The sequence below is a fragment of the Akebia trifoliata genome, chromosome 5 (assembly GCF_017979445.1).
Source record: "Akebia trifoliata isolate Shusen 1 chromosome 5, ASM1797944v1, whole genome shotgun sequence".
Lineage (NCBI taxonomy): Eukaryota > Viridiplantae > Streptophyta > Magnoliopsida > Ranunculales > Lardizabalaceae > Akebia > Akebia trifoliata.
The window spans coordinates 33,688,606-33,712,225 of NC_141379.1; the positions used below are offsets into that span (position 1 = coordinate 33,688,606).

Below are 23,620 nucleotides of genomic sequence, written 5' to 3' on the forward strand. Positions count from 1 at the left end.
TATCCACTTTCTCTCTACCTCGATTCATATTCTTTTTGAGTCTTCATCTCCCTCTTTTACAACCTTAACTTACAAGTTCCTTCTAATTGCCCTTCTTTTCAAATAACCAATCATCTCCATCTACTTTCTCAAACCAACCTTAATCTTTAATCCTTAATCATCATTCTTACATCCCAACTGTTGATAGTGCCTTGGGATTCCCACCTCACAAATCTCCCAAAAAAAAAAATGGTCTAGAACCTAGGGGCAAGGAGTTGTGATGATGGTATTGAAAAAGGAAGAACCTTCGGTTTCATCCATGTGTTCCCATATCATAATTCTTTGAAAAATAGAAAGAAAGAATAAAAGGAGATATGGTCTTTCCATTGATGACAACTAACCATGTCCTTTTCCTTCTCACATGATCAAATCACATGCTTTATAAGTCCCTCCCTCCCCACAACTTCACATATTCACACAAACCATGAAACTCTCACCTCTTTAATTCATCTTCCATACAGTCTTTTCTTGTTTCTAATGTCCCTAACATTCCTATCTCATTCCCCATCACTTCACTCCTCATTCTGATCCAACTCCCTCACTAAGTCCACAATGTCCACCTCCAAAACCTTAGATAAACCCTTCAAAGTCGACAAAACGGGTTTTACTCTAATCAAACCGAACATAACTAAATCCCAACCAAGTGAGAGAAGAGGGCGTCGAAAACAAGCAGAGCCGGGGAGGTTTATTGGTGTGAGGCGACGGCCTTGGGGCCGATACGCTGCCGAAATTAGAAATCCTACAACCAAGGAGAGACACTGGCTCGGTACCTTTGACACTGCCCATGAAGCAGCTCTTGCTTATGACAAGGCTTCCCTCTCCATGAAGGGAGCCCAAGCAAGAACCAACTTCATCTACGCTGAAAACACCCCATGTCACTCTCTCCTTGCACCTTTTGATGCTAAAACCTTGCTACCATCACCACAACTCCTCATTAGTCCTCAAACCAAACAACCCATCAATCATAACCACCCATTTCAACTGGATGACCCGTATCTGGAACCCATCCAATCCAATCAGGCCACATGTACCCAAACTTCAAATGGATCTTCCACCAATAACAATATTAACAACTTTTTCTTCTCCAATGACTCTGGGTCAGGCTATTTAGGGAGCATAATTCCTGATCACTACTTGAAACCAAATTATAACCCAAACCCAATCAACGCGAGCTTTAAAAATTGCAGTTTTAGTAGCTCTAATGTTCAAAGCTTTTGTTCAACTGACCCAACAGTGACACCATTGGACACATTAAGAGAATCATCAAAGGCTTCAAACTTAGATAACTTTGCTTACTTTGACGAGCATAATTATGGAATTCGGGCTGATGAACATACATTGGAGATGAATTGCTATGAACTGGCGAGCTCAGCTATCAACAACCCGCTAACGATGGAAGATGGATGCATGGGAGCTTTATATCCAATTTTCGATGACCCTATCAAAAATCTTGATTATGGGTTCATATCTCCAGACTTTTACCCTCCATCATTCTTCTTTTAAGTGATGTATTAGATCTTGGTTGCTCTTTTGAAGTCTGTTTGAAGTTCTTGAACTAAGCTTATTAGTAATTCTCGTTTCTTTATATTAACTTTTGTTGTTCTTTTGCAACTAACCTGTCTCCGTAATTTAGCTTTAAAATCTTGTTTGGAGGAAATGTGAAAAGTCAAGACCTTCTCGATGTAGATATTTCCAAAACATCCAATATTTCGAGTTTAACGTTTGTTTTGATGTCTGTTGAAATTGGGCTAAAGACTTCCTACATTTGAGTGAGACGGGAGAGTGGAATGTCTCCTTGTTTTGGTTCCAATTTAAAATGGAATAAAGTGTACTTTTAAAAGAAGCACCATCAGGTAAGATTCAGTCACAAATCATGATTCAACTTCGCTCTTATCTTATCATTGTTAACTTTAGATTTCAAAGGAATGCTCACTTGTTTTTTAGGGTTTATTTTGTGATCTTCAGAGCCTAAATCTCACAAAGGATAGTTAAAGAAGAGGGAAGAAATATACATCATTGCATGGGAATACAAATAGGGTATTTTAGAAACACCCCCTGTAAAATTTGTGATATTAGGCTTACCTCCTTGACCGTAAGTCAACATTGCATTTTCTTGATTATTTAACAGTGAAATTTTAATTTTAATTTTTTTTCAAAATGCTCTTGAATACTTAAATTACTAAATCAAATTTTGGAAAATATCAAAATTTCATTGTCAAATCATCAAGAAAAAGCAACCTTGACTTAAGGTCAAGGGGGTTAAACCTAATCTTGCATTTTGCAAGAGGGTAAGCCTAAAATCAAAAATGTTATATGCAGTTCTCTTGTTACAAGTAGTCTTTCTGTCTTCATGTAACTAATATTTATTGCGGTCGATGAAGAAAATGGTGCTTAAGTTTCTAAAATTTACCTGCTTAGCTAATCTCTGCCATATAATACATTTACTTTTTTTGGATAGCTAGTTGTACTACAGGATCTTTATATATAAAAAAATGGTAGTAGTAGTAGTTTATATGGTTACAGTCATCCAATCACACATTGCATTTTGTGGTAGAGGATCTGATCTATGCCATTCACATCAGAATCAGAAAGAAAAAAAATTAAAGATCTTCCCTAACCTCCTGATAAATTGTCTATATAACTCAAAATAATCAGAGGTGAATTATTCAGACCGCTCTCATTGACCAATCCATTTACCTGAACCCCAAAAATGACCATAGTGCCCTCAATCTTCATTTAGTTTAGGACCATTATTATTTATGATTTTAGCTTGAAGAGGAAAGATCCAAAACATTGAATCAGTTAAAGCCCCACCAAAGTATTATCCTCATCAATTGCATTCTTGGCAAGTCTACTGGAACCCAATGGTCATAATCAATCATCAGATCAAGAAAATACCAATCCAATTCATGAAAACTCGGCCAGGTCAACCAAATTTGGTGTTTTGACATATAAAATTATCGATTTTTCAATGACTCAAGTATTTGCCATCTAAGTTAATTAAGACTGTCCCATAACTACTGGACCCACTTGGAATCAGAAATAACCCAAAATATTGAACCATCCTAAACATTTAATAAATGGAATGGAGTTTTGTATGATTTCGGTAGAGATTTCTTCAAACAAGTTCTTCGTAAGTTGACAAATTAACATTCCATCTTCTTAATCTGATATATGATAGAAAGCAATTCAAGTCTCAATGTAACAAACCCATGTCAACTTCTCAGATAGAGCAATAATGAGATGCTTACCCTTTTTTTTTTTGACAATAATAAACCCCTGTGACAAAAATAGAGGGGGGGTATAGGGTAGAACAAGAAAACCTTCCAATTCCTTTCTAAGCTGAGCAGGTAACAAAATTAAAAGCCTGTAGGTATGATCACACCGTTAAAAAAAGAACGGGCGGATCATTTCCGTTCTGGCAATAACGTAAATAAATACAACAGACTCTGCCAATGGACCGAGGAATGCAGTTTTTACCTGATGGAAGGGGGCTTTCATGGTTATTAGTAAAATAGTAAAGTGTGGGGTTTTGCTATACTTTTCAAGGACGACTACATAGCTTATTCAAGATGTCCGAGTTGGTGGAGATAAAGATTATATGAACACAGAGATGAGAGGATGTATCGTGGGATAGACTTGGATCTGTGAAAAGGGAAGTTCTTACCTGCGAAATGATGTGCATGAATAGATATAGGTTCATGAAAATTTGATCCAGGGGGGCGGGGGAATAATGAGGAATGTCACGGGCATGACCTGTGCTACCACTTCAATGAAGTGTCCCCATTGGATGATCGAATTTGCATGATGGGCCGAAATTGCATACTCCATATTGTGTATAGTAAGGGCAAGGTGGAGTCCCCTGTTAATCAAATATGATCAGATCATATATAGGTAATGTAAAAGCATTCGTGTTTGAAGTCACATCAGAGAATAAATCCCACGAGACATCATTTACATTTTACCTCAAAAATTGAAGTCCAACAACAACAAAATAAAACATAGCAGATAAATACTTCCTGAACAGAAAAAACTATTATTGTGGTCTTTCATGGGATGTGAAGATATGGTTTAAAATTCCATATCATCAAATCCCCAAAATCAGATTGGAACGGAACAGAATCAAAAACATTTGGAAAGTTAAGAAATGTTCACTTTAAATAATTAAATTTTAGTTTTTGTTCATAAATAAATATATAAAACAGTTTTTCAGTGGTTAAAATGAAAGCTAAAATAATAATACATTTTTTTTAACATTCATGTACATTAGTAACACTTCGAGACATACCCAAAAAAACATAGAAACCTCAAAACATTGCATTCCATGCATAAATTATATATATATTTGATTAAACGAATCTTACAAAGTACTGAAACATTGTTTTTTATATTACGTTTCAGGAAATATATCAAAACATTTGAATTTCAGTAAAAGGTTCTTTTTTGTATGTACCATATGTTTTGCAAAACATAGAATTACGTTCAAAATTTCGCAATGTTTCATTGGGCATGTCAAAAAATTGGAATGGTCCACCAAAACATTCCGAAACAAAGATAGAATGTCAGGACACATGTCAAAAGATGCTCACAAGAAACTTTACAATCTCACAAACTTCCACCAAAAGTCACAAATGGAAAATTAAGTGTTTGTGATACTTTTGATGAATAGAAAATAAGCATATATCATCATGTATGAAGCACAGTACACACATACACAAATGGGCAGTAAATCCTGCCAATACCTCCATAAATTAGAAATAAGTGGAGTTACTTCATTTTTGATAGACAACATCATTTTTTTTTTTTTTTGGACAACGTATAATTTTATTGAAATGAATGAGGTCAAGAAGACCTTCCTAATTGCAAAGCTACGAAGCAATAAACTCAAACTACCTAGGATTTAAGCATATTGAATCTCATATAAACACAAAATCCTCAAAGAATAGCCCTTTCCCTTTGAAATTCTCGAAAAGCTTGCACCAAGCCTAAAATGGTAATGATCACAACTTGAAGAGAGTCTTACCTCCTTTCAAAAACTCTCTTGTTCCTTCCATTCCAAAGACAAAGGTACTAGTTTCCACGAGATTCTCCCCTCATGCGAGAAGACCATAATCTGCAACTTTGGAATAACACAAGTGTGGACTTAGGGAATACCAACACGTACTTAACAACAAAATGATGGAAGTATCTTAGTAATGCCTTTCCAAACACCTACATCCATAGTAGGGCTTCACCTTTCTGCTCTCCCACCCCTGAAGCTTCAAACAACATACTTTGCCTTAATGATCTTCCTCCATAGACTTCCTTGCTCTACACCAAACTTCTAAAGGCATTTTCTCAATAAAGCTGAATTCATACGCCTAAAACCCATGACCTCTAATCACCAATTATTCTTAACAAAGCATATAAATTTCCACTTCACAAGAGGGAAATCCGACTCCCTTCCCTATCATTCCACAAAAAATCTCTCTCTTGAAGGTCTTCAATCATCAATAATAGATCATTGAAAATAATGTCCCAACAACTCTTTTAGAATGCCACAGTAAAGACATCAGATCCAGAGCTTTTCTCTACTCATAAAGGCCACTTCGATTGAAACACTTCGTCAAAATAAACTCAAAGCTCAAATTATCTAGGACATTTGGTCTGTGAGTTTCTCGGAATAGAAATGCTTCTAAAAGTCCACCACCTTCTCCCTGATCTGATCCACCCCTTTGAGAATAACCTCATTGATTTTGACCTTCAATACGTGGTTGGATCTTCAATGATTATTCGTTATCCAGTGAAAAAAAAATGTATTGTTATCACCCTCTTTTAACCATTTCACTCCAGACTCCTGCCTCGAGCATACCTCTTTCATTGAAGAAATTTCTTAAATTCTGTTTTGAGGTTAAGCCTTTGGGTTTTCTCCTCTGCTAACATACTTCCACTTTCCTCCACCCAGTTAATTACACTAATCTCTTCCAAGATTATATTTTTTTTATGCCAATCCTCCTTTAGTTTTTCTTAAGAGCTTTTAGCTTACTACTAAAGCATAAGCCTAGACATCAATAAGTAGAACAGAAGTTCCACCATTCTTCAACTTTCTCATGGAAAAAAAAGCATAATAACTGGACTAGCAATTCCAACTGTAATCCAAAAAACATGTTCGCCGGCCGATATTTTAGGAAACAAGGTTTTGCCAAATGCATGCAATTTGGTTTCCCACTTGTTGGGAAATTCACTTCTCAGATGTTTCCCTACTCTCCCTCCCTCCTTCCCTCCAACCATGTACCATTGCATACCTACATACATATATGGCACACATTGATAAAAGAAGCGGTTAGGAAAGTTTGGTATATCCAATTATGATTATATGTTTGCAGTTAGTACGATCTTATTAAATAGTAAAAATGTAAAATATATGCAGATATCTAATTCTGAAATTTGAGAGGGGTGACTAATCCATATTAAATTAGTTTTGACATTTCATCAGTGCCTTTAGTGATTTACTTAGCATTCCCTGATAACAATGTCGGGCTAACCTGTTTTCCTTTTATTCGTAGTGACGTTGCTTTTGAGATTAATTAATGCTACAAAATCATTTTTAATTTTTTAGTAAGCGTTCTCAAGACTGCACGACTAAATCATTACGAACTTTCAAAACACACGTAATGACGATAACACAAATCAAGACACTATGAATCAAAGCTCTGCATAAACCAGTCCAGGTAATTTCTACAACATTAAATTGCTTGGCGGTTTATTTCGATATGAAACATCGACAATAAGAAGTTTATCGAGATGCAGATTTTCTCAGTGTGAAGTAAAATTAACAAGAAACTCCACTTATAATAGCAGAACCAAAATAAATATATAAATGAACTAGCCACGTACCGGACGCACGGGGAGACCCGTGGGGCCAAGGGCATTGGTGTTTTGCACAATCCATTCTGGAGGATGATGATATCTACATGCGGATCCATATTTACAATCACCCATTCTCATGTAGTAATGACATTCAGGTTGGCCAGGTCGTTCTGGGAACACTCGCTCATTACTGCTTGAAGGGCCTGCAGTGGAAGGTAGGGGTGGGTAAGGTCCTGCATAAGAAAGCTGTGGTACGCCATAAAGTGGGCCTGCTCCAACAGAGGATTGAGCACTAGGAGACGCTACATGGATCACAGGTGCCTGAATCAAGTGGAGTAACAATAAAATAAGAAACAAAAATATTTTTTGAAAAACCCCAACGTTGATAAGGAAGCATTAATGAACAAACCTGATAAGGGTTCCAACCAGAAATAGGAACCATCCCTGGGGGAATCAAAACAGGAGGACCATAAGCCCTTCGCACGTATGAACCAGTTAACAGCGGAGCCCTAGCACCTTGCCAGGGGGCAGAAACTTCATATTGTTGAGTAGGAGGAACCAAAGGGGGCTGCACCGTCTGATAAAATGCAGGTGCGCGTGTTGGTACTGATGTGCTGGCAGGTTGTGGATGATGGAATTTACAGGTTACACCAAACTTGCATTGCCCCGTTTTCACGTAGTAGGAGCACTCTTTCTCTCCCTATTGTAAAATATAATAACAACATTAGCACCTTGTGATCCTATTGTGAGCTAATCTAAGTCCACATCTCAAGAACTCACTTCAATACCGAGAAAGATAACAAAACTTAATAAATAAAAGATTTCGAACCGGTCGAAGTGGGTATCCATGATAGTTTAGTAAAGCTGGCCTCGCTGATCCACCTCCAAATTGTGGGTGGTGGTACTTGCATGAAGCACCAAATTTGCAAGTCCCAGTCTTCAGAAAATACTGCAAATTAAGAGAAACATACATAACTAAAAATGAACGGAAATGGTGTTTCGGTATGAATTCTATACTCTCATCAACCAACAAGGCCATCAACAAGCTACCTGGCAAACAGGTTCGCCTTCCCGCTCTGGATACTCCCCTGCTTGTCCTACTCCTCCCTCGGCCTGAGTATTGTAGTTTACCTATTCCATTTTAATTGAAATATACCAATTTACATTTAAATATTTCAAACATGCATATCTTGCTCCAAATCAAAACAACACACACTCAAACAAAAACACTTTCCTTACTAACTTAGTACGATTTTAACTTTAACTAAGGGTCCTTGAGCTCAAATGGATTACCACATTGGCAATCCAACACCACAGCCCGCCAGATTTCATGGAATAACTCAGATCAAAAAAAAATTTGGGCTTGATCCAAGTTTTTGAAAATGGACAGCTATTGAACTTCCACGGATCTCCAAAATTTAAAATTCAAATTCAACGGTGAAAAATAACATTTTTTTTAATTTATTCTTCGAAGTTCATAGAATTTTGTACTCTACAACCCTGTGACAGCAGATCATGTTTTTGGATGCCACAGGAGAGGTCAACAATCCTTAGCAAGAGTTGAAATCTTACTAAGTTACTAAGGCTAGTTGGAATATTAAAAATTTCAGAAAATTAACTCAGTTACATCTTCACTGACAATAAAAACATGGGGGAACAACTCAAATTGTGCAAAATCAGCATCGATTCCAAATTGACAACATAATGAAACTGTGAACATTACAAGATCAAACTGAATTGCACACATTAAATGGAACAATCACACAAAAAGAGGTCAACCCTCAATTATTAAGCCCTAAATTGTACCAAATCAGGTAATAAATAAGGGGGATCAAGTGGTTACCATACTGCGATCGCGCGGGTGATTGAATCGACAATTGGCACCATAGCCACAGTTCCCAGTACGCATATAGTAGTCGCAATCGGGCTTTCCGGGTCGCTCTGGGTAGAAATCTCTGCTGCCCAATTCCAACTGCCACATGGGTTCTACATTTGCAAAATCAGGTCAAAACCCAAAATATAAACCCAATTCAATAACCTAAAAAACTCAAAAAACCCTAATTTCAGATCAACAGTACGAAATGCAAGATTTGAAATTGAACTGAAATGAAATCCAACAGAAGTGCCAAAAGAAAGTGATTGACCTTCGAGTCCGGTTTCAACTGCTGGCGCGTTCCATTCTAGTGGCGGATCCGATTGGAACCTTTCCATCTAAGGGTGAGACCGTACAACTTCGTGAGTACAGACTTGGGCTTGTGTAGCTTACAGAATGTACAAGGAGAGAGGAAGCTTGGGAGTTCTAGATAGTTCTAGAAAGATCTAACTATCCTATAATGTCCGATCAAGTGGGAGGTTGTTAGAGAGAGAAATCCGGGAACGAGTCTCTCTCTCTCTCTCGCTCCAAGTTTTTTGTTTCTTTCTTTCTCTCTCTCTCTCTCTTGTCTTTGAGAACTTTTCGTCCATTCTTTTATACCGCCAACGAAAGAAAAAAGGTTACAGGGACCTGAACCAGTAATTTCGCGGAAAAACTGACCTTTTGTATTTGGTACGTCATAGAAGGACAATAACGATCAGACAGCGTCTTTATTAGCTGCCACTTGTTGCATAAGAAATTTGATCATTTTGATTGCGGGGTTTGAGAATCCTGTCTTGGACTTCTTCTTGCGCCACGTCGCATATTTTAGGGCCAAACGAACCATAGTGATTGGCCCACCACTTACTCCATTAACGTATCAAAATTATGTAGCTTGATCATCACGCCTATGTAATTGATTCATTCACCAACTTTTTTATTATAAAGCATTTGAATTCTATAAATTATAATTTTTTATTTTATTATGTTTTACACTTACTTTAGCAATAAACTTAAAAAAACAAAAAACAAAAAATCTATCTCATATATAATTTGGAAAATGTTGAAATAACATTAAAATGTATAGTGTATGTACGAAATCATATATACATGTCATCGAGATATGAGTGAAAAACATTTTTGATTATGTGTGCACCTCCACATCAGCAATATGAGAATCAATGTATATTTCAATATTACTCCAACAAGACTCATATAACTTTTCACGTCTAATACAACTTAAAATATAAAAAATGTTGAAATTACACAAACGGAGACACAAAGGTGATAAAAATGATATGGTGGACATTATTATAGATGCTTTTTTACTTATATTTCACTAAAAAAACATCTACGATAATGTGCACACCACCACGAGTTTTTGTCATCTTTGTGTCACTCAGCACAACTCTTAAAATATTATCGCATTAATGTTGAAACGCAAATATAGATATTAGATTGTATTTTTTTTTTACTTATTTGCATCATCTAACCATTAAAAGTCATCATGACCAATCTCATTTTGAACTTTGGTTATATGGTGGGCAAGGGAATTGGAATCGGAGGAATAATAAGTACTTTTTTTTGTCTCTTCTCTTTTCGAATCGATCCCGACACAAGATTCTTTTATGTTACATTTCAAACATAACTAACTTTTAGAAAAATAATATAATGGACTTAAAAAATTTCTATCAAAAGTAGTTTGGCTACTTTGATGTTAACAATTTTCTCACTCTTAGTCAGCAATGATTCCTATAAGGAAAAACAACCAAAATGTTTTCTCACAAATCACTGAAATTGTGGGAAAAATTAATCCCAACTTTTTCCCTAAAATTTATCTTAAGCCGGCGGCGGGGTTGACTTTTTGTTAAGGAACAAAAGCTGAATCATGCAATTTGACAAAAGAGTTTCATTAATTTTGAAGAATTTGACTAAAATACCACATTTTCTTTTTAATTACACTAATGGTGGCATGCATAACTCATACACATATATTATCAAGATAAAATAATAATAATAATAATAATAAAAGAAAAATAATTAAGTTGGAGACAATAAAATGCGTTGAAGGCGTAAAAAGGATAGTAAAATTAAAAGAATATTATTAAAAATGAAGTACAAAAAAAAATATCGTAAAATTCTTGAGATATTATTGCAAAAAATGAGAGGGAGAGGAACGATAATAAAGTTGAAGGGAGTGAAGGAAAAATGCAATAAAGTGAGTGGTGTGGACTAGGGGTGTCGATGGGTCGATTCTTAAGGAACTTAAAATCATAATTATTATATTTAGTTCAATTCCGGGTCTTGTTGCTTTCAGGTCATGTCCCAAAATAAATGGAATCGGAACCGTAAAAAATCATGGCTACCCATCGATTCCAATACTTAAGAATCGAATGACAAAAAAAGTACTTCAAATCATAATAAATCTTTTTTTCCTTTTAAAAAAAAAATTACATATAATCAACAAAATCATTAACTTGGTTATAATTTGTTATTCAAAATATGCAAATTAATGATTAGAAAACAAATCTTAATAAAAATAATACATTTTTATAATAGAACTTATTTTAAGTTTCAATCGATAATTTATATAAAAAATTAAAGAATTTTATATAACACACGTTTAGTTTGAAATAAATAAAACCTTAAATTAGCTATAGTATGATAAGAAATGACAAAATAAATTGGTTCCGGGTATCCACATGCACCCATTGGATAGAACCTATTGGTTCGGTTCCATTTTAGAACCGACTCTAATCAATTCTAATCAAATGAGAAATACAATCGAGGTTTTCAATTAAATTTGTACCTATTGACACTTTTAGTGTGGATCCCACCTATTTTAATTGGAGGGGACATTTATCTGCTACAAATTATAGCAAAGTGGGTCATACAATTATATTTTATTATGCAAATGAAAGAATATTTTCACATTTCGCAATTTAGCATTGAGAAATGCATTTATTAAAATGGGTCATATAGGAATTCTCTCAAATCAAATAATAAATGTGATATATAATTGTGGTGAGATAGACTTTTTCATTCTTTAGTTTCAAAAAATTTCTTACTTTTCATTTTTTTTTTTTTTTCCTTCAAATGGTTAAATAATCTTTGGAAAATATCCAACTCCCACTGCAAAGGTATTTTTCCTAATGTATAGTTATGACTAGAAAGTTAAAATGAGAATTGGTCTCAATTTGGGTGTGGGAGGGGACCCAATTATTATATCTAGAACAGAAATTATTTTCCTAATTAAACAACAGTTTTCCAAAGAAAATATTTTTTGTGGAAAAAAAATGAAAGAAAAGAAATATTATCTGTTACTGTTTTTCACTACTACTGAGTTCTGAGTATCTCCCGCAGTCCCGCTCGATAGGCTTTATTTGTGTGGTCGTTTGAAGCTCTCCTTCTGTATCTCTGGTTTCTCCACAAATCTCTCCAACAATGGAGAGTTTAATCACGAGTTGCGCAGCTCAAATCCCAATCTCTTCGAAGCAATCTTCAATTCCAGCTGGTTTCTGCAACAAAACGAAGAAATTCTTCGTTTCCCAACCTTCGAAGATCTTCAAATATCCAACCTTCGTCTGTATGGCGGTAAACTATGAAGATTTCTAGGGCTAAAACTCATAAAACTTCAATTTTTTCTGAACTTTAAGTATACTTTCTCTAAATCTTGTTGTCTACTTGTTTCGTCAGTTAATTTGAATCATCTGTGGTTTTTTTTTTTTTTTTTTTTTTTCAGGAGCCCTATTTGATTACTAAGTTGGATTCTGCCGAGAAAACATGGAAAGAATTGTCAGTAAGTTCTTGAAATCATGAAACCATTGATTCCTTCTGTAAACAGATTTCGTGCAATTTGTAGCTTTTTTAATTCGATAGTAATGTAGTGTTCGGTGAGAATTGATGTTGTATTTGTTAAATTTCCAACCTTTTAGAAGCTCTGTTGTATAGTATTAGAATCGAAGATTGCCCAGCTAATAGCATTTGCCTATTCACCTTCTACCACAGAAGAACTCTAGAAATTATCTTTAATGATTTTTGAGAAGTCTATGTAGATCTTAGGTCTATGCCTCATTGTTCTTTTTATTATATTTTTTATTGTACTTGTTCTATATGTTGAGAAAATTTACAAGAAATAAAACAGAAAATGTAAACACAGATTTACGATGTTCACCCTTTTATTGGGCTAAGACCTCAGAGGCGATTGATTTTCTTCACCATAGGTCGAAATTATATATTTTTACTACATAATACCCTCTAAACACCAATACAATTAAGACACCTCTGCACAAAGCTACCAACCAGATCCTTCCTACGTTTGCATATCAGACATTTAGGATCACGAATTCTATTCCTTTTTTTTTGGGTTACATGAAGTTTAGGATAAATTTGAGTTCGCCCCTCTCAACTGGTTTGGAGAAAACATTTTAAGGGAACCTAACCAATTTCGGCCAGATTTGGAGAGCCTAAAGCACTACATCATAATTAAATTTAGGATAATTTTTTAAAGTTATTGCAGCTAAACGATAGACTGAAATTAGCTAACGATAGTCTTTGCACAAATAATTGCACCTAAAGTCCGTTTCCTAGCTATCCTATTTTTAGTTCCCATTTCCCCTTTCTCTGTTCAATTCCTTTACATGATAAAACATAGCTTACGGAATATATTTTTTTCGACAAATTCCCAAAGCCCAAAAAAATACCCATAATTATTATTCAAACAAATTTTTTTTTTTTTTTGCGCAAAACATATCATTCCTACAAAAATAGTTTAAATTTTTTTTAAATCCATATATTGTTGATTGCAGGTCAAGCTGGCAGATCCGGATGTTGTCTCAAATCCTAGTGAATACCAAAAGTTTGCACAATCTATGTCTGAGCTTGATGAGGTATGGGAGATGGTATACAGTATGTTTTGTGATCTATCTGCTAATATTTCAAAGTCTTGCTGCTTCTTGTGGGTGGTATTTGTGAAATATTCTGTTTCTATTTTTCCTATTAAGAATATGCACGTACTTTATAGGTAGTTTCAATCTATAGGAGATTCAAGGATTGCGAGAAACAACTAGAAGAAGCAAAAGGTTGATCCATCCCTTTGGTTATGTTTTTATTCACTTTAAAAAGGGTCTGAAGAAATATGTTCAATTTTTAATTGTTGGTTACTATCTTTGTGTCAGCTTTAGCAAAAGAGGATGGCAGTGACGAAGATATGGCAGAGATGATAGCTTATGAAATTGACACTTTATCAAATCAACTCAAATTGCTTGAGGAAAATCTGAAGGTTAAAATTCAATATCCTGCTGCTTGGTTATCTTCAAAGCTGGTTGTGGTCTGCTACTAGATGAAGTCTTGGTACATTTGATATTGGGATTGTTCTGATATCAATGCACCATAATCTATGATGTCATTTATTATCTATTTTAGTCCAACAAACTTCATCTACTAAGTTCTTGATGGATCAGCTATCCTAATTTTGTGTTGGTATTTGGGGCTGCATCTGAGTTGTAAGACAGCCTCTTTTGGGATAGTCATTTTGGGTGATTGTTAGGTGCAAAATTATTTTAAGTTACACTTCCATCAATGTGTTAAGATATTTTTTGTTTCCCATTCTTACTGTTGCAGTTGGATCATCTTGTCAAAAAGCATGCTATGAATTTCCTTATCAGATTGTTCACCATTGCCGAAATTAATCATTATCATCGAAGCCATATCCCAAAAATTTGTGGTCGGCTAAACAACTTGTTCCTCCATTCAATTATATCTAAAGCCTTGTCTCTATTAATTCAAGTGTATTCACTTCACTTACTAAATCCACATCTTTTTTGGTTTTCGTTTTTACTCATTTAGAACCTTCAAATTGCATCCTTCTAACTGGGGCTGTTATTACTCTTTGTTGCACATGATCAAACCATCTCGATCAACTTTCCCTTAGTTTATTTATTTTTTCTTTTTATTCCACCCCCCCCCCCCCCCCACCCGCTTTTTTTTGTTGTTGGTAAGCTTGTTTTTAATGAAATCAATAACTCAGTGGTGGTGAGAAATGAACTCAGGTTTATTATATCATCATCCATTGTCTTTACCGACTGAGCTAGCTGGCACCTTCTAGTTTATCTTTTATTTAGGCTTTGTTGAATGCATTCATTTCTAGTTAACTTTTCTTAGTCTTTCTACTCATTTATGCTTACATCCTCATCAATGCTACACTCAACCTATGACCACATTGTTTCTTGATTCCCCAACATTCAAATCCTTAAAGCATAGTCCATCTCCAGATACAATTCCTTCATCCTTGCGTATCCCCTACTTTCCCTTTCTACATGATAACAAACGACAATCATGGCAGTTACAACTTTATCCTTAAAATCACTTTTTGCTAAAATTCCATTTTTCCAATTTCAAGTAAACTTTTATGAATGCTGGGATAAGAATAACTAATTCTCTATATCTCTATCTATACAATAATTTGAGGATTTCTGTTTTTGTATTTTCTACTCATCATTATATATCATTGACTGATAGGTACTTCTGCTTCCTAGTGATCCTCTAGATGCACGAAACATCCTGCTTGAAGGTAGATGCTCCTTTTATGCATTTTGGCTATTATTTTTTAGCCTTTACTGATTGCACAAAATTACGAGTCCCAGTTAATAGAGTAGCATCATAAGAGAGGCTTATTTACAAACAGATCCTTGGATCCTCCTTTTGGTATGAAGTTGCTATCGTGTTATTGCCCTTTTTTTAGTCCAGCAGAGAAGAAATCTGTGTTTCAGAAAACTACTTCCCATTCCAAAAATCTAAAGATCAAAATAATTGGGACTTTTTGGAGATTGATTAAGTTACTTGCTCATGCTGCAATTTTTTTTTTTTTTTGGTAAAGCATCAAAATGTTAACCATGTTGTTTGCTCTTGTTTTCTTTGAGTACATGACCGCCACTACACTTATATTGTGCAACAAATTGTTTTAGCTTACTATAAATTTACCATATTGTTAAATGTCTCTCGTTGGAAAGCTGTAGATACAATTTGTTTGACTTTTTTTACCACAAATTCATTCATTTATGCATATAAAAGAAGAAGAAAAAAATCTTGAAGACAAGATAATCTATCACATGAGTAAAACAAGCTAATTTTTCACAAAATATTTCCATAAAAAATCTTTTCATCTTCTTTCGCAGTGAGAGCAGGTACCGGTGGTGATGAAGCTGGACTATGGGCAGGTGATCTTGTAGGTATATCCGTACATGTTGCTTTTGTTCTTCCTAATGGTGGTTGACTTTAGAAATTTGCTATGCTGATCTCTATAGAGTAAAATTGAAGTGATCTCCATTGAGATTAGAAAATAGGGAACAAAATCCTGCTGTACACAGTATTTCTTCTTTCCTTCTTTCGTTTTCGTTTTTTCTTCACCCTCAATAACCTCTTCTTTTCATGATGCTAACTAATCGCATTATTGAGTCAGTATCTTACTTTAACATGTCAGCCATTCACAATTCTCAAGCTTCTAAGAAGAAGTGTGTCATCTTCCCAAATGAGGAAGGACAACATCTCTATTATTGTTTGAGGGATGCATGTTGTGTTTCTTTATTTAGACTGTAGATATGCATTTCTTGAAAACTAGCATCTTCATGAAGTAGATTGTCCATATGCATTCATTGACACTGAGTTTGAGTTCGATCCTCTCGATGTATGCATTCATTGAGCAAATTAGGTATGATGACTTCTAGATATGCCAAAGCAAGATCTCAAGTTGGACTTCTTAATTCCCATTTGCATAATAAATTGTTTTTTAATATATTGTTTAGGTCCGCATGTATCAGAGATACAGTGAGCGTAACTCTTGGAAGTACACCCCACTTTCATGTTCAGAGGTATTCATGTTGCTAGCCTGATAAATCGTACATGCTATATTTAGTTGATGTTAATGAGTGAATTTACCTTGACTTTTCAGGCTGACAGAGGCGTCATTAAAACATATGTTATGGAAGTTAAAGGAAAACGTGTCTATAGCAAATTAAAATATGAATCTGGTGTTCACCGTGTTCAACGTGTTCCTCAGACAGAAGCTCAGGGTCGTGTGCACACTTCAACTGCAACAGTGGCAATCATGCCAGAGGTACAATTTGTCTCATTATATTAATTAAGCAAACTTCTCTATTTAACATAAGTTAGGGATTTGTTAAGAAGTCATTTTTTCTTCTTCTTAAATGGTTTCTTTGTCTCAGGCTGATGAGGTTGAGGTAGTAATTGATCCGAAAGATATTGAGCTTACAACGGCGAGGTCTGGCGGTGCTGGAGGTATGGATCAGAACATTGTAATAATCACTTGAGTCAAGTGGATTTGGTGATTCTATGCATCGAAATCATGACTTATGGACATACCCACTTCTTTCACACTACACCTTGATTTTGGTTGTTGACTTGTATCTACCATCTTTTTTCCTTATCAAATGAGTTGGTCCATTTCATCTCACCTGCATCGGCTTATTTTGCAGGACAAAACGTTAACAAGGTGGAGACAGCTGTTGATCTCATCCATAAACCAACAGGAATCCGTATATTTTGTACTGAAGAAAGGACTCAACTTCAAAACAAGAATCGTGCACTTCAGTTGCTGCGAGCAAAACTGTGAGTTTATTATTAAGACATGCTGCAGTTTAATTACTGACATCTAGATTAGTGTTTCAATATCTATGATGTTATTCTTTCTGTTTTGCTTTTCTTTTAATCAGTTTTTAGTTTGCTTATTTTTACATAAGCATTTGAATTAAAAATTACCATACGTACGATTACAGAAGATTTTTGTTTCGACATCTTTGTGTATTTTTAGATGAGAAACTACTGGCTGTATCTGGAAGAAGGTTGTAGTTTGGAAAACATGAGTGGAGTTACCTCTTTACTTTGTGGTGCTACTTGCATAAATTTGATTGCATTGAAACATTCTAATAGGAGCAAGTTTTGACATTCAATAGGTTAAGAGTTTATATAATGATTTCCAGAAACTTATATTGCAACCATTAATAAATAAGGTAGCTGTATAAAATCCAATGTACACACATATAAAAATCTTTTATTGGATGCTACTAGTTAGGTGAATTCAAAAATGTTATAATCATGCAAAGCTTACATGTTCTGATACCCTGTTCAGCATGATTTGGTAAAGTGGAATCGTCTGGGAGAAAATTTTTGGCTCACTTCCCACAAACTTCAGCACTAGTGCATTGGGATATAAGTAGCACTAAAGTTTGGCCTTCATGGAACTTCTTTTCTTCTCCAGTTAGGGGAAGAGATGAGAAACACCAAATAATTGAGGCAGCTCATTGTTGGGGGTGTGGCTCGATAATGATGGCACATATAAATTCATTGTCTTATTTCAGAATTTGATGGGCAGGCCTGACTGAAATTGGCTAATGTAGTGAAATAGTTAGATTTAATTACTTCCTCATGAATCTGACGGAGATGTTCTGCAGGTTAGCATGTGTTGTTCTTTTATGCAAATAATTTTCAGCAAAGTTTCATGTGGACCACTGTACTATATCATTAGATTTCCATTTATTTTTTTGATCGATAAAGATAAATTTATTAAGAGAAAGAAACGAGGGGGGTCGAGGGGACCAGCCCAAAACAAAGAAGAGGAAAAAAGAAAAAAGAAAGGCAAACAATAACGAAAAGCGAAAACAAAACTCTCACGCCAACGAACAAACCCTATCCCATCTCACAACAAAATCTTCAAAGAAAACCCCCTTAAACTTCTTATAAAGTTTACTCCAAGAGAACAGGAGCTCCAAAATAGAAAGAACTAATCCTTCCATCGAAGTCTCTTTCTCCTCAAAAATGCGATGATTGCGATGTTTACAAATTCCCCAACAAACTGCAAAAGGAACCAAGAACTAAAGAATCCGTTTAGAAGACGAGAAAGATCTTTCCCATGACAGCCAATACTCCAAAGCCAACTTAACTGATTTGGGAAAGCAAACCATGATGCCAAACAAAGATAAGAAATGCGACCAAATATGGTGTGTCACCTGATAATGAATGAGTAAATGGTCCACCGATTCCGCCTGAGAAGTATACAAACTACACTGATTCGGTGAAATAAAGCCCCTTTTGATCAACTGATCCATAATAGCAAATCTCCCTAAAGGCGCCATCCATAGAAAAGTCGAGATTTTCGGAGGAACCTTACCACCCCAGAAAGTTTATTCCATTTATGAAATAACCTTTGTGAAATAGCTCTAAAACATGAGAACTAACAAATTTTTGGTTGCATGATTCTGTCCATATCTAAAAGATTGGATTATCACACATGTAACTTTAAGTTCTTATTTCAGAATTTAGCATCAGGTCTAGTCTATATCACATATTTTCATTGAGTTTGAGTTTCATTTTTATATGCTTGAATTTATTTTTTAGCTGTTTTGAATATGCAATTAGCTTCTCAGATTCTCCTTTGAATTCCTAAAATTTTGGTCCTGGTGCTCTCTGGTAAACCGTATCTCCTTGTTACAGGTATGAGATCAAACTTAAGGAGCAGCAAGTGTCAATAAGGAATGAGCGGAAATCACAGGTTTGATATCGTGACTTAGAAGAGATGTAACAATATGTATGTTGAAGTTGCCACATTATGAGAGTTCTAATTAACAAATGATGCTTCTTTGATATGTCAAATTTCATTTAACGTGATATATCAGACACATCCCAAAATTCTATGCCTGATATAGCTTTTCCAAGTTGACTTCTCTAGGTGATAATTTACATTACAAGAGTCATGTTTTTATATACTTCAATAAAATTTATTTTAACGCCCATTAGCACATATATGAGCTTCAGCAGTATTCCATTATTATTTCTTTAGACTGTAAACCAAGAGAAAGCTATAAAAGATACTTCTTGCATATTTTCATTTGTTTAAAACTTCACTTTGTTTTAAATTTTCTCCTGTTACTTATTTTACTGTTTTAAGCATCCAATAAAAATGTGTTTAATGGTATTTTCTGAAATGACAGGTTGGTACAGGTGCTCGTGCAGAAAAAATTCGAACGTACAACTTCAAGGTACTCTTAATTTGGTTATTGAATTTCCATGAGCTTGATGTAGCAGATCTGTATTCTTGTTAAAATCCCGATGCCTTATTTTTTCCTTGGTGACGGATATGTTAGTGCATAAATTAAAGCAGTCTTAAGTGCTTTAAGCAGGCTCATAATGTAGAGAATTGGACAAGGGTAAGAAATGCACCAATCCTGTAATAAAAATGAAAATTTTCTTTCTTATCAGTCTGAATAAGTGGTTCATAGAAATATAAGAAAAGGGGATATGGTTGTGTAGAAAACATGGTGGATGCCATTTTCTTCATTTTGATAGTGTGGGAAACTATAGCACATTTGGTTTTTAATTTTGATAGGACAACAGAGTCACGGACCACCGGCTGAAGATGAACTTTGAACTGACCTCCTTCTTGGATGGTGATATTGAGACAGCTGTTCAGGTAGATGTTCTTGCAGTTACATTCACTTGTTATTGGCATTTTATTATGGGAATTTCCAGGATTTTCTTCTGTTTTTAGCAAAGAAGAAAGAAAGAAAAAGTTGTGTTTTTGAATTAGAAAGATTTTAATGATCGGCCACCTCTAAAAATTCTGCTTTCTTCATTATTTTTCTTCTCATGTATTTATGCTTCTATTTTATTTTATTTTATTTTTAACTTAGAAGGTGTTCGTATCAGAACTCTGAAGTGAGATTGTTTTGATCATTTCCTTGCAGTGCAAATTTGAGCACCCAAATAGAAGAATTTAAAACAGTTAATTTATTGTTAGATCTTAAAATTATTCAAACAGGAGAAGTTGTTAGAGAAATAGAGGTTTTTTTTTTCTTTTTTTTTCTCCTGCTGTCTAATGCATGTTTCTGGCAGTCTTGTGTGGCTATGGAGCAGAAGGAACTCTTAGAAGAACTTGCCGATTCTGTAGGTGCACCTGCTGGCTGATTTTCTAATCTGTATCTAGCTACCAAAATGTGTAACTCTCATGTTGCTGATCAGGGGATTACAGTTGGCTCGCATGGATCACTTATGCTAACTATTAGCGAAATGATGGTGTGCTGACACATCTTCACTTGTATTGATTATACTTGGGAAGATTTCTTGTGAAATATCGGTGATATCTACTGTGTCGAGAATTTGACACTTTTCTATGCAAATCTTTTTGGTTTATTTTTCTGACAAAATTGAGAGGTCAATATATGGTTGGATTTAAAATAAAATCAGTAAATGTCAGACTATGAAACACTTTTATGTATTGTTTTCAGTGGTTGTCTTCTCTCTTGTCGTGCCAAGCCTCACATTTTTGTTCTAAACTGAAGAATTTGATACACCAAGAAGCTATAGAGGTGAAAATTAAGGACTTGGAGGATTAAACAGAGGCTGAAAACTACAACCGCGTGGCCTAGTCTTATTTGGTCACGTACATCTTCTAGGCCAAATGTCTCTGTTATAATATAATCTCAACCATCCATTCCAATCATGAGTGTTTTTATTCAGACCCATAATTTTTAGCAGCTGATCCTTTGATCCAATGCATATTGTTTGATTTGGGAAACAATGAAATGATATTCTCCAAAGTAAAAAAAAAATTAATTTAGTATTATGTGGAACGAAGGCCTAAACTAATAAGAAGAGATACTACACTGGCTTTGGAACAAGCTTCAACCCACCTATTATGGTAGATTTCAACTTTGGTCCTTTCTATACTTAGTCGATGTGGGGACTATGTTCATGAAATGAAATTTTGGCAACCTACAGCGAAGACAAGCTTCGGAGCTCAACGGTTACAAAGTTAATACATACAGTTTAGGACCCACTGACATTGTCAAAGCCCAAAATTAGCCCCGTAGCTGTTTGATCATCAAAATGTAAATGTAGTTCAGAGAAAATCTCTTTTGAGTTGGGGAAAATTGCCCATACCTTGTGACAGCCTATCAGACCATCTCGTTTCATTGCTTCCTTCAAACACAAAAGTCCATCCAAAACATTTGAACTAAGAATTGGGGCAGGGGCCGCGCGAACGCGTACCCCCACAGTAACAAATAATGACGTAGACTCTCCCACTTGGGAGATCTTAGGCGAGCACCCCTCCTAAGTGCAATGGAGGTCACTAACCTAGGCCATGGACCTTCTTGATCGCCCATTGACCCCGTCCAGGTAAGTATGTTTTACTGGTCGTCTTTAATTCTATTTTATACATCACCATATGCTTCTCTTTCCTCCTGTGTTAACGATGTGGGACTAAAACTAAAGCACCTACAACCTTGAACTACCACCCATAGCCCCACTCCCCACGTGTGTGATAAAATATGTGAGCTGCTATTGGCACCCCTACTTTTACTGATTACAATCTGATTTGTTATCACATCCCAATTGAAGATTAAAACACACCATTTTATCATTAGAAAGATTTGGCTCAAATTATTTATCTTCAAACAATTTCCATAGTTGTTTACAATCATGAGATTAGGCCCATAGGTTATTTTCCTTGAGATACTAGTTAAAAATCTATGATTCTCTTTGTACAGTACTGCCTCTGGTTAGCACAGTTCAACACTTTATGGAATATATTCATCATTTACATAATAAATAGATGAAACACACCTCTTATAGTTGAATGCAGATTTGCGGTTTTTGTAAAAATTTTGCTGAAAAATACCTTCCAGTTCAATTGAGAAGAAAATAACCATAGAATACAGTGGGTTAGGGCCTAATGAAACTAAACCCAGGCCATATAGTTAGTCCAAATTATTCCATGTAAAAGAGATGAGCGATAATTAAGAAATAAAAATGTTTATGAATTATTAAGATTTTTGGAGGAGAACAAGTTTAAAATGGTTCATAAATTAAGAAAAATAGAAACAGAAAAATAAAGACTAAAGCAAAAGACCACAAAGAATTTACTTTATAAACCTATATCCCGAGACGTGATCAGATCTTCATTATGAGTTTATATATCAAAAGAAAGGAATACAAAAACATGAAGAACATTTTAATTCCAATTCCAAGTCATTGATCATTTTAATTCCCCAAACATGAAGAACAAGATCATATATATATATAAGTATTTCAAAGTGACGATCTCATTAACGATATAAGGTAACGAGATCGCTGATATTTATTTGAAATTAAAAGTGACAATTTCACTGATTATAAAAGTGGCAATCTCGTAGGTCGTCACTTTTTAGCGAGATCCACACTTTTATAATCAGTAAGATTGTCATTTTTCAAATAAATATCAACGAGATCATCACTTAGAAATACTTGTGATCTCATTCTTCATGTTTTGTGAATTAAAATGAACAGTGAGACGGAATTAGAATTTCGTCAAAAGTTGAACATGTTTTTGAAATTTTCTCAGATAATTAAAATCTATTTTAAATATTTAATAAAATTTAAAATATATTTATGGAACAAGCCCAAGTAGATGCTGTAGAATTGAATTGCCAAGTTTTACAATTGAATAATGATTTTCTAACTAGAAAGTTTCACTCATGTCAATACTCAGCCGACGTGTTACGGACACGGAATCATAGATTTGCATTTGTGTATCCAAAGAAAACAGAACTATGGTTCCTTATCCGTAACACGTCAGCCCAGTATTGATCGAAAGAGACTTTCTAGTTAGAATATCAGCACTATTTACAATTACGATAGAAACCATGCTGATATTCAAAATCAACACTCTTAGTCATCTTTCTACGTTAAAAGCTCCAAAGTCATAATGAATTTAAGAAACAAATTCAGAACTCTTTAATAGTATTGTTATCATACATGTTGCAAAGGAGGAGGTTGTGGAGTCGAACTGCAATTGCAACCTTTTCTACGAAACAAAGTTTCAAGAAAAAG

General features: G+C 34.9%; 3 protein-coding genes and 1 non-coding gene across 6 annotated transcripts; 2 read left to right on the forward strand and 2 right to left on the reverse strand.

Annotated features, from left to right (window-relative positions):
- The first annotated feature begins 508 nt into the window (after window positions 1-508).
- LOC147402407 (uncharacterized) lies at window positions 509-1,806 on the forward strand. Its single transcript, XM_086444057.1, has one exon. It carries the CDS (start codon window positions 592-594, stop codon window positions 1,540-1,542), a length of 951 nt encoding a protein of 316 aa, XP_086300183.1. The 5' UTR covers window positions 509-591; the 3' UTR covers window positions 1,543-1,806.
- Window positions 1,807-3,176: 1,370 nt separating this feature from the next.
- LOC147402408 (zinc finger CCCH domain-containing protein 34-like) lies at window positions 3,177-9,343 on the reverse strand. 3 transcript variants are annotated; one of them, XM_086444055.1, is made up of 7 exons: window positions 9,033-9,343; window positions 8,732-8,874; window positions 7,939-8,001; window positions 7,718-7,837; window positions 7,298-7,588; window positions 6,916-7,209; window positions 3,177-3,901 (listed from the first exon to the last, which is right to left on the reverse strand). In XM_086444055.1, exons 1-7 carry the CDS (start codon window positions 9,097-9,099, stop codon window positions 3,809-3,811), a joined length of 1,071 nt encoding a protein of 356 aa, XP_086300181.1. In that variant the 5' UTR covers window positions 9,100-9,343; the 3' UTR covers window positions 3,177-3,808. The 3 variants fall into 3 exon arrangements, with proteins under 3 accessions (XP_086300181.1, XP_086300180.1, XP_086300182.1); XM_086444054.1 differs by having other exon boundaries at window positions 7,939-8,019; XM_086444056.1 differs by lacking the exon at window positions 3,177-3,901 and adding an exon at window positions 4,444-6,323 and having other exon boundaries at window positions 7,939-8,019.
- A 2,734-nt stretch (window positions 9,344-12,077) lies between these two features.
- On the forward strand, window positions 12,078-21,047 carry APG3 (Peptide chain release factor 1). Its single transcript, XM_086444059.1, has 15 exons — window positions 12,078-12,334; window positions 12,483-12,539; window positions 13,549-13,629; window positions 13,764-13,821; window positions 13,918-14,021; window positions 15,260-15,311; window positions 15,916-15,965; window positions 16,543-16,608; window positions 16,689-16,853; window positions 16,963-17,035; window positions 17,233-17,365; window positions 19,247-19,304; window positions 19,744-19,791; window positions 20,139-20,222; window positions 20,645-21,047. Exons 1-15 carry the CDS (start codon window positions 12,185-12,187, stop codon window positions 20,714-20,716), a joined length of 1,251 nt encoding a protein of 416 aa, XP_086300185.1. The 5' UTR covers window positions 12,078-12,184; the 3' UTR covers window positions 20,717-21,047.
- Window positions 21,048-21,777: 730 nt separating this feature from the next.
- Window positions 21,778-21,936, reverse strand: LOC147402410 (U1 spliceosomal RNA). Its single transcript, XR_015178965.1, has one exon. It is a non-coding gene; the product is annotated as a U1 spliceosomal RNA (small nuclear RNA).
- Between the last annotated feature and the right edge of the window lie 1,684 nt (window positions 21,937-23,620).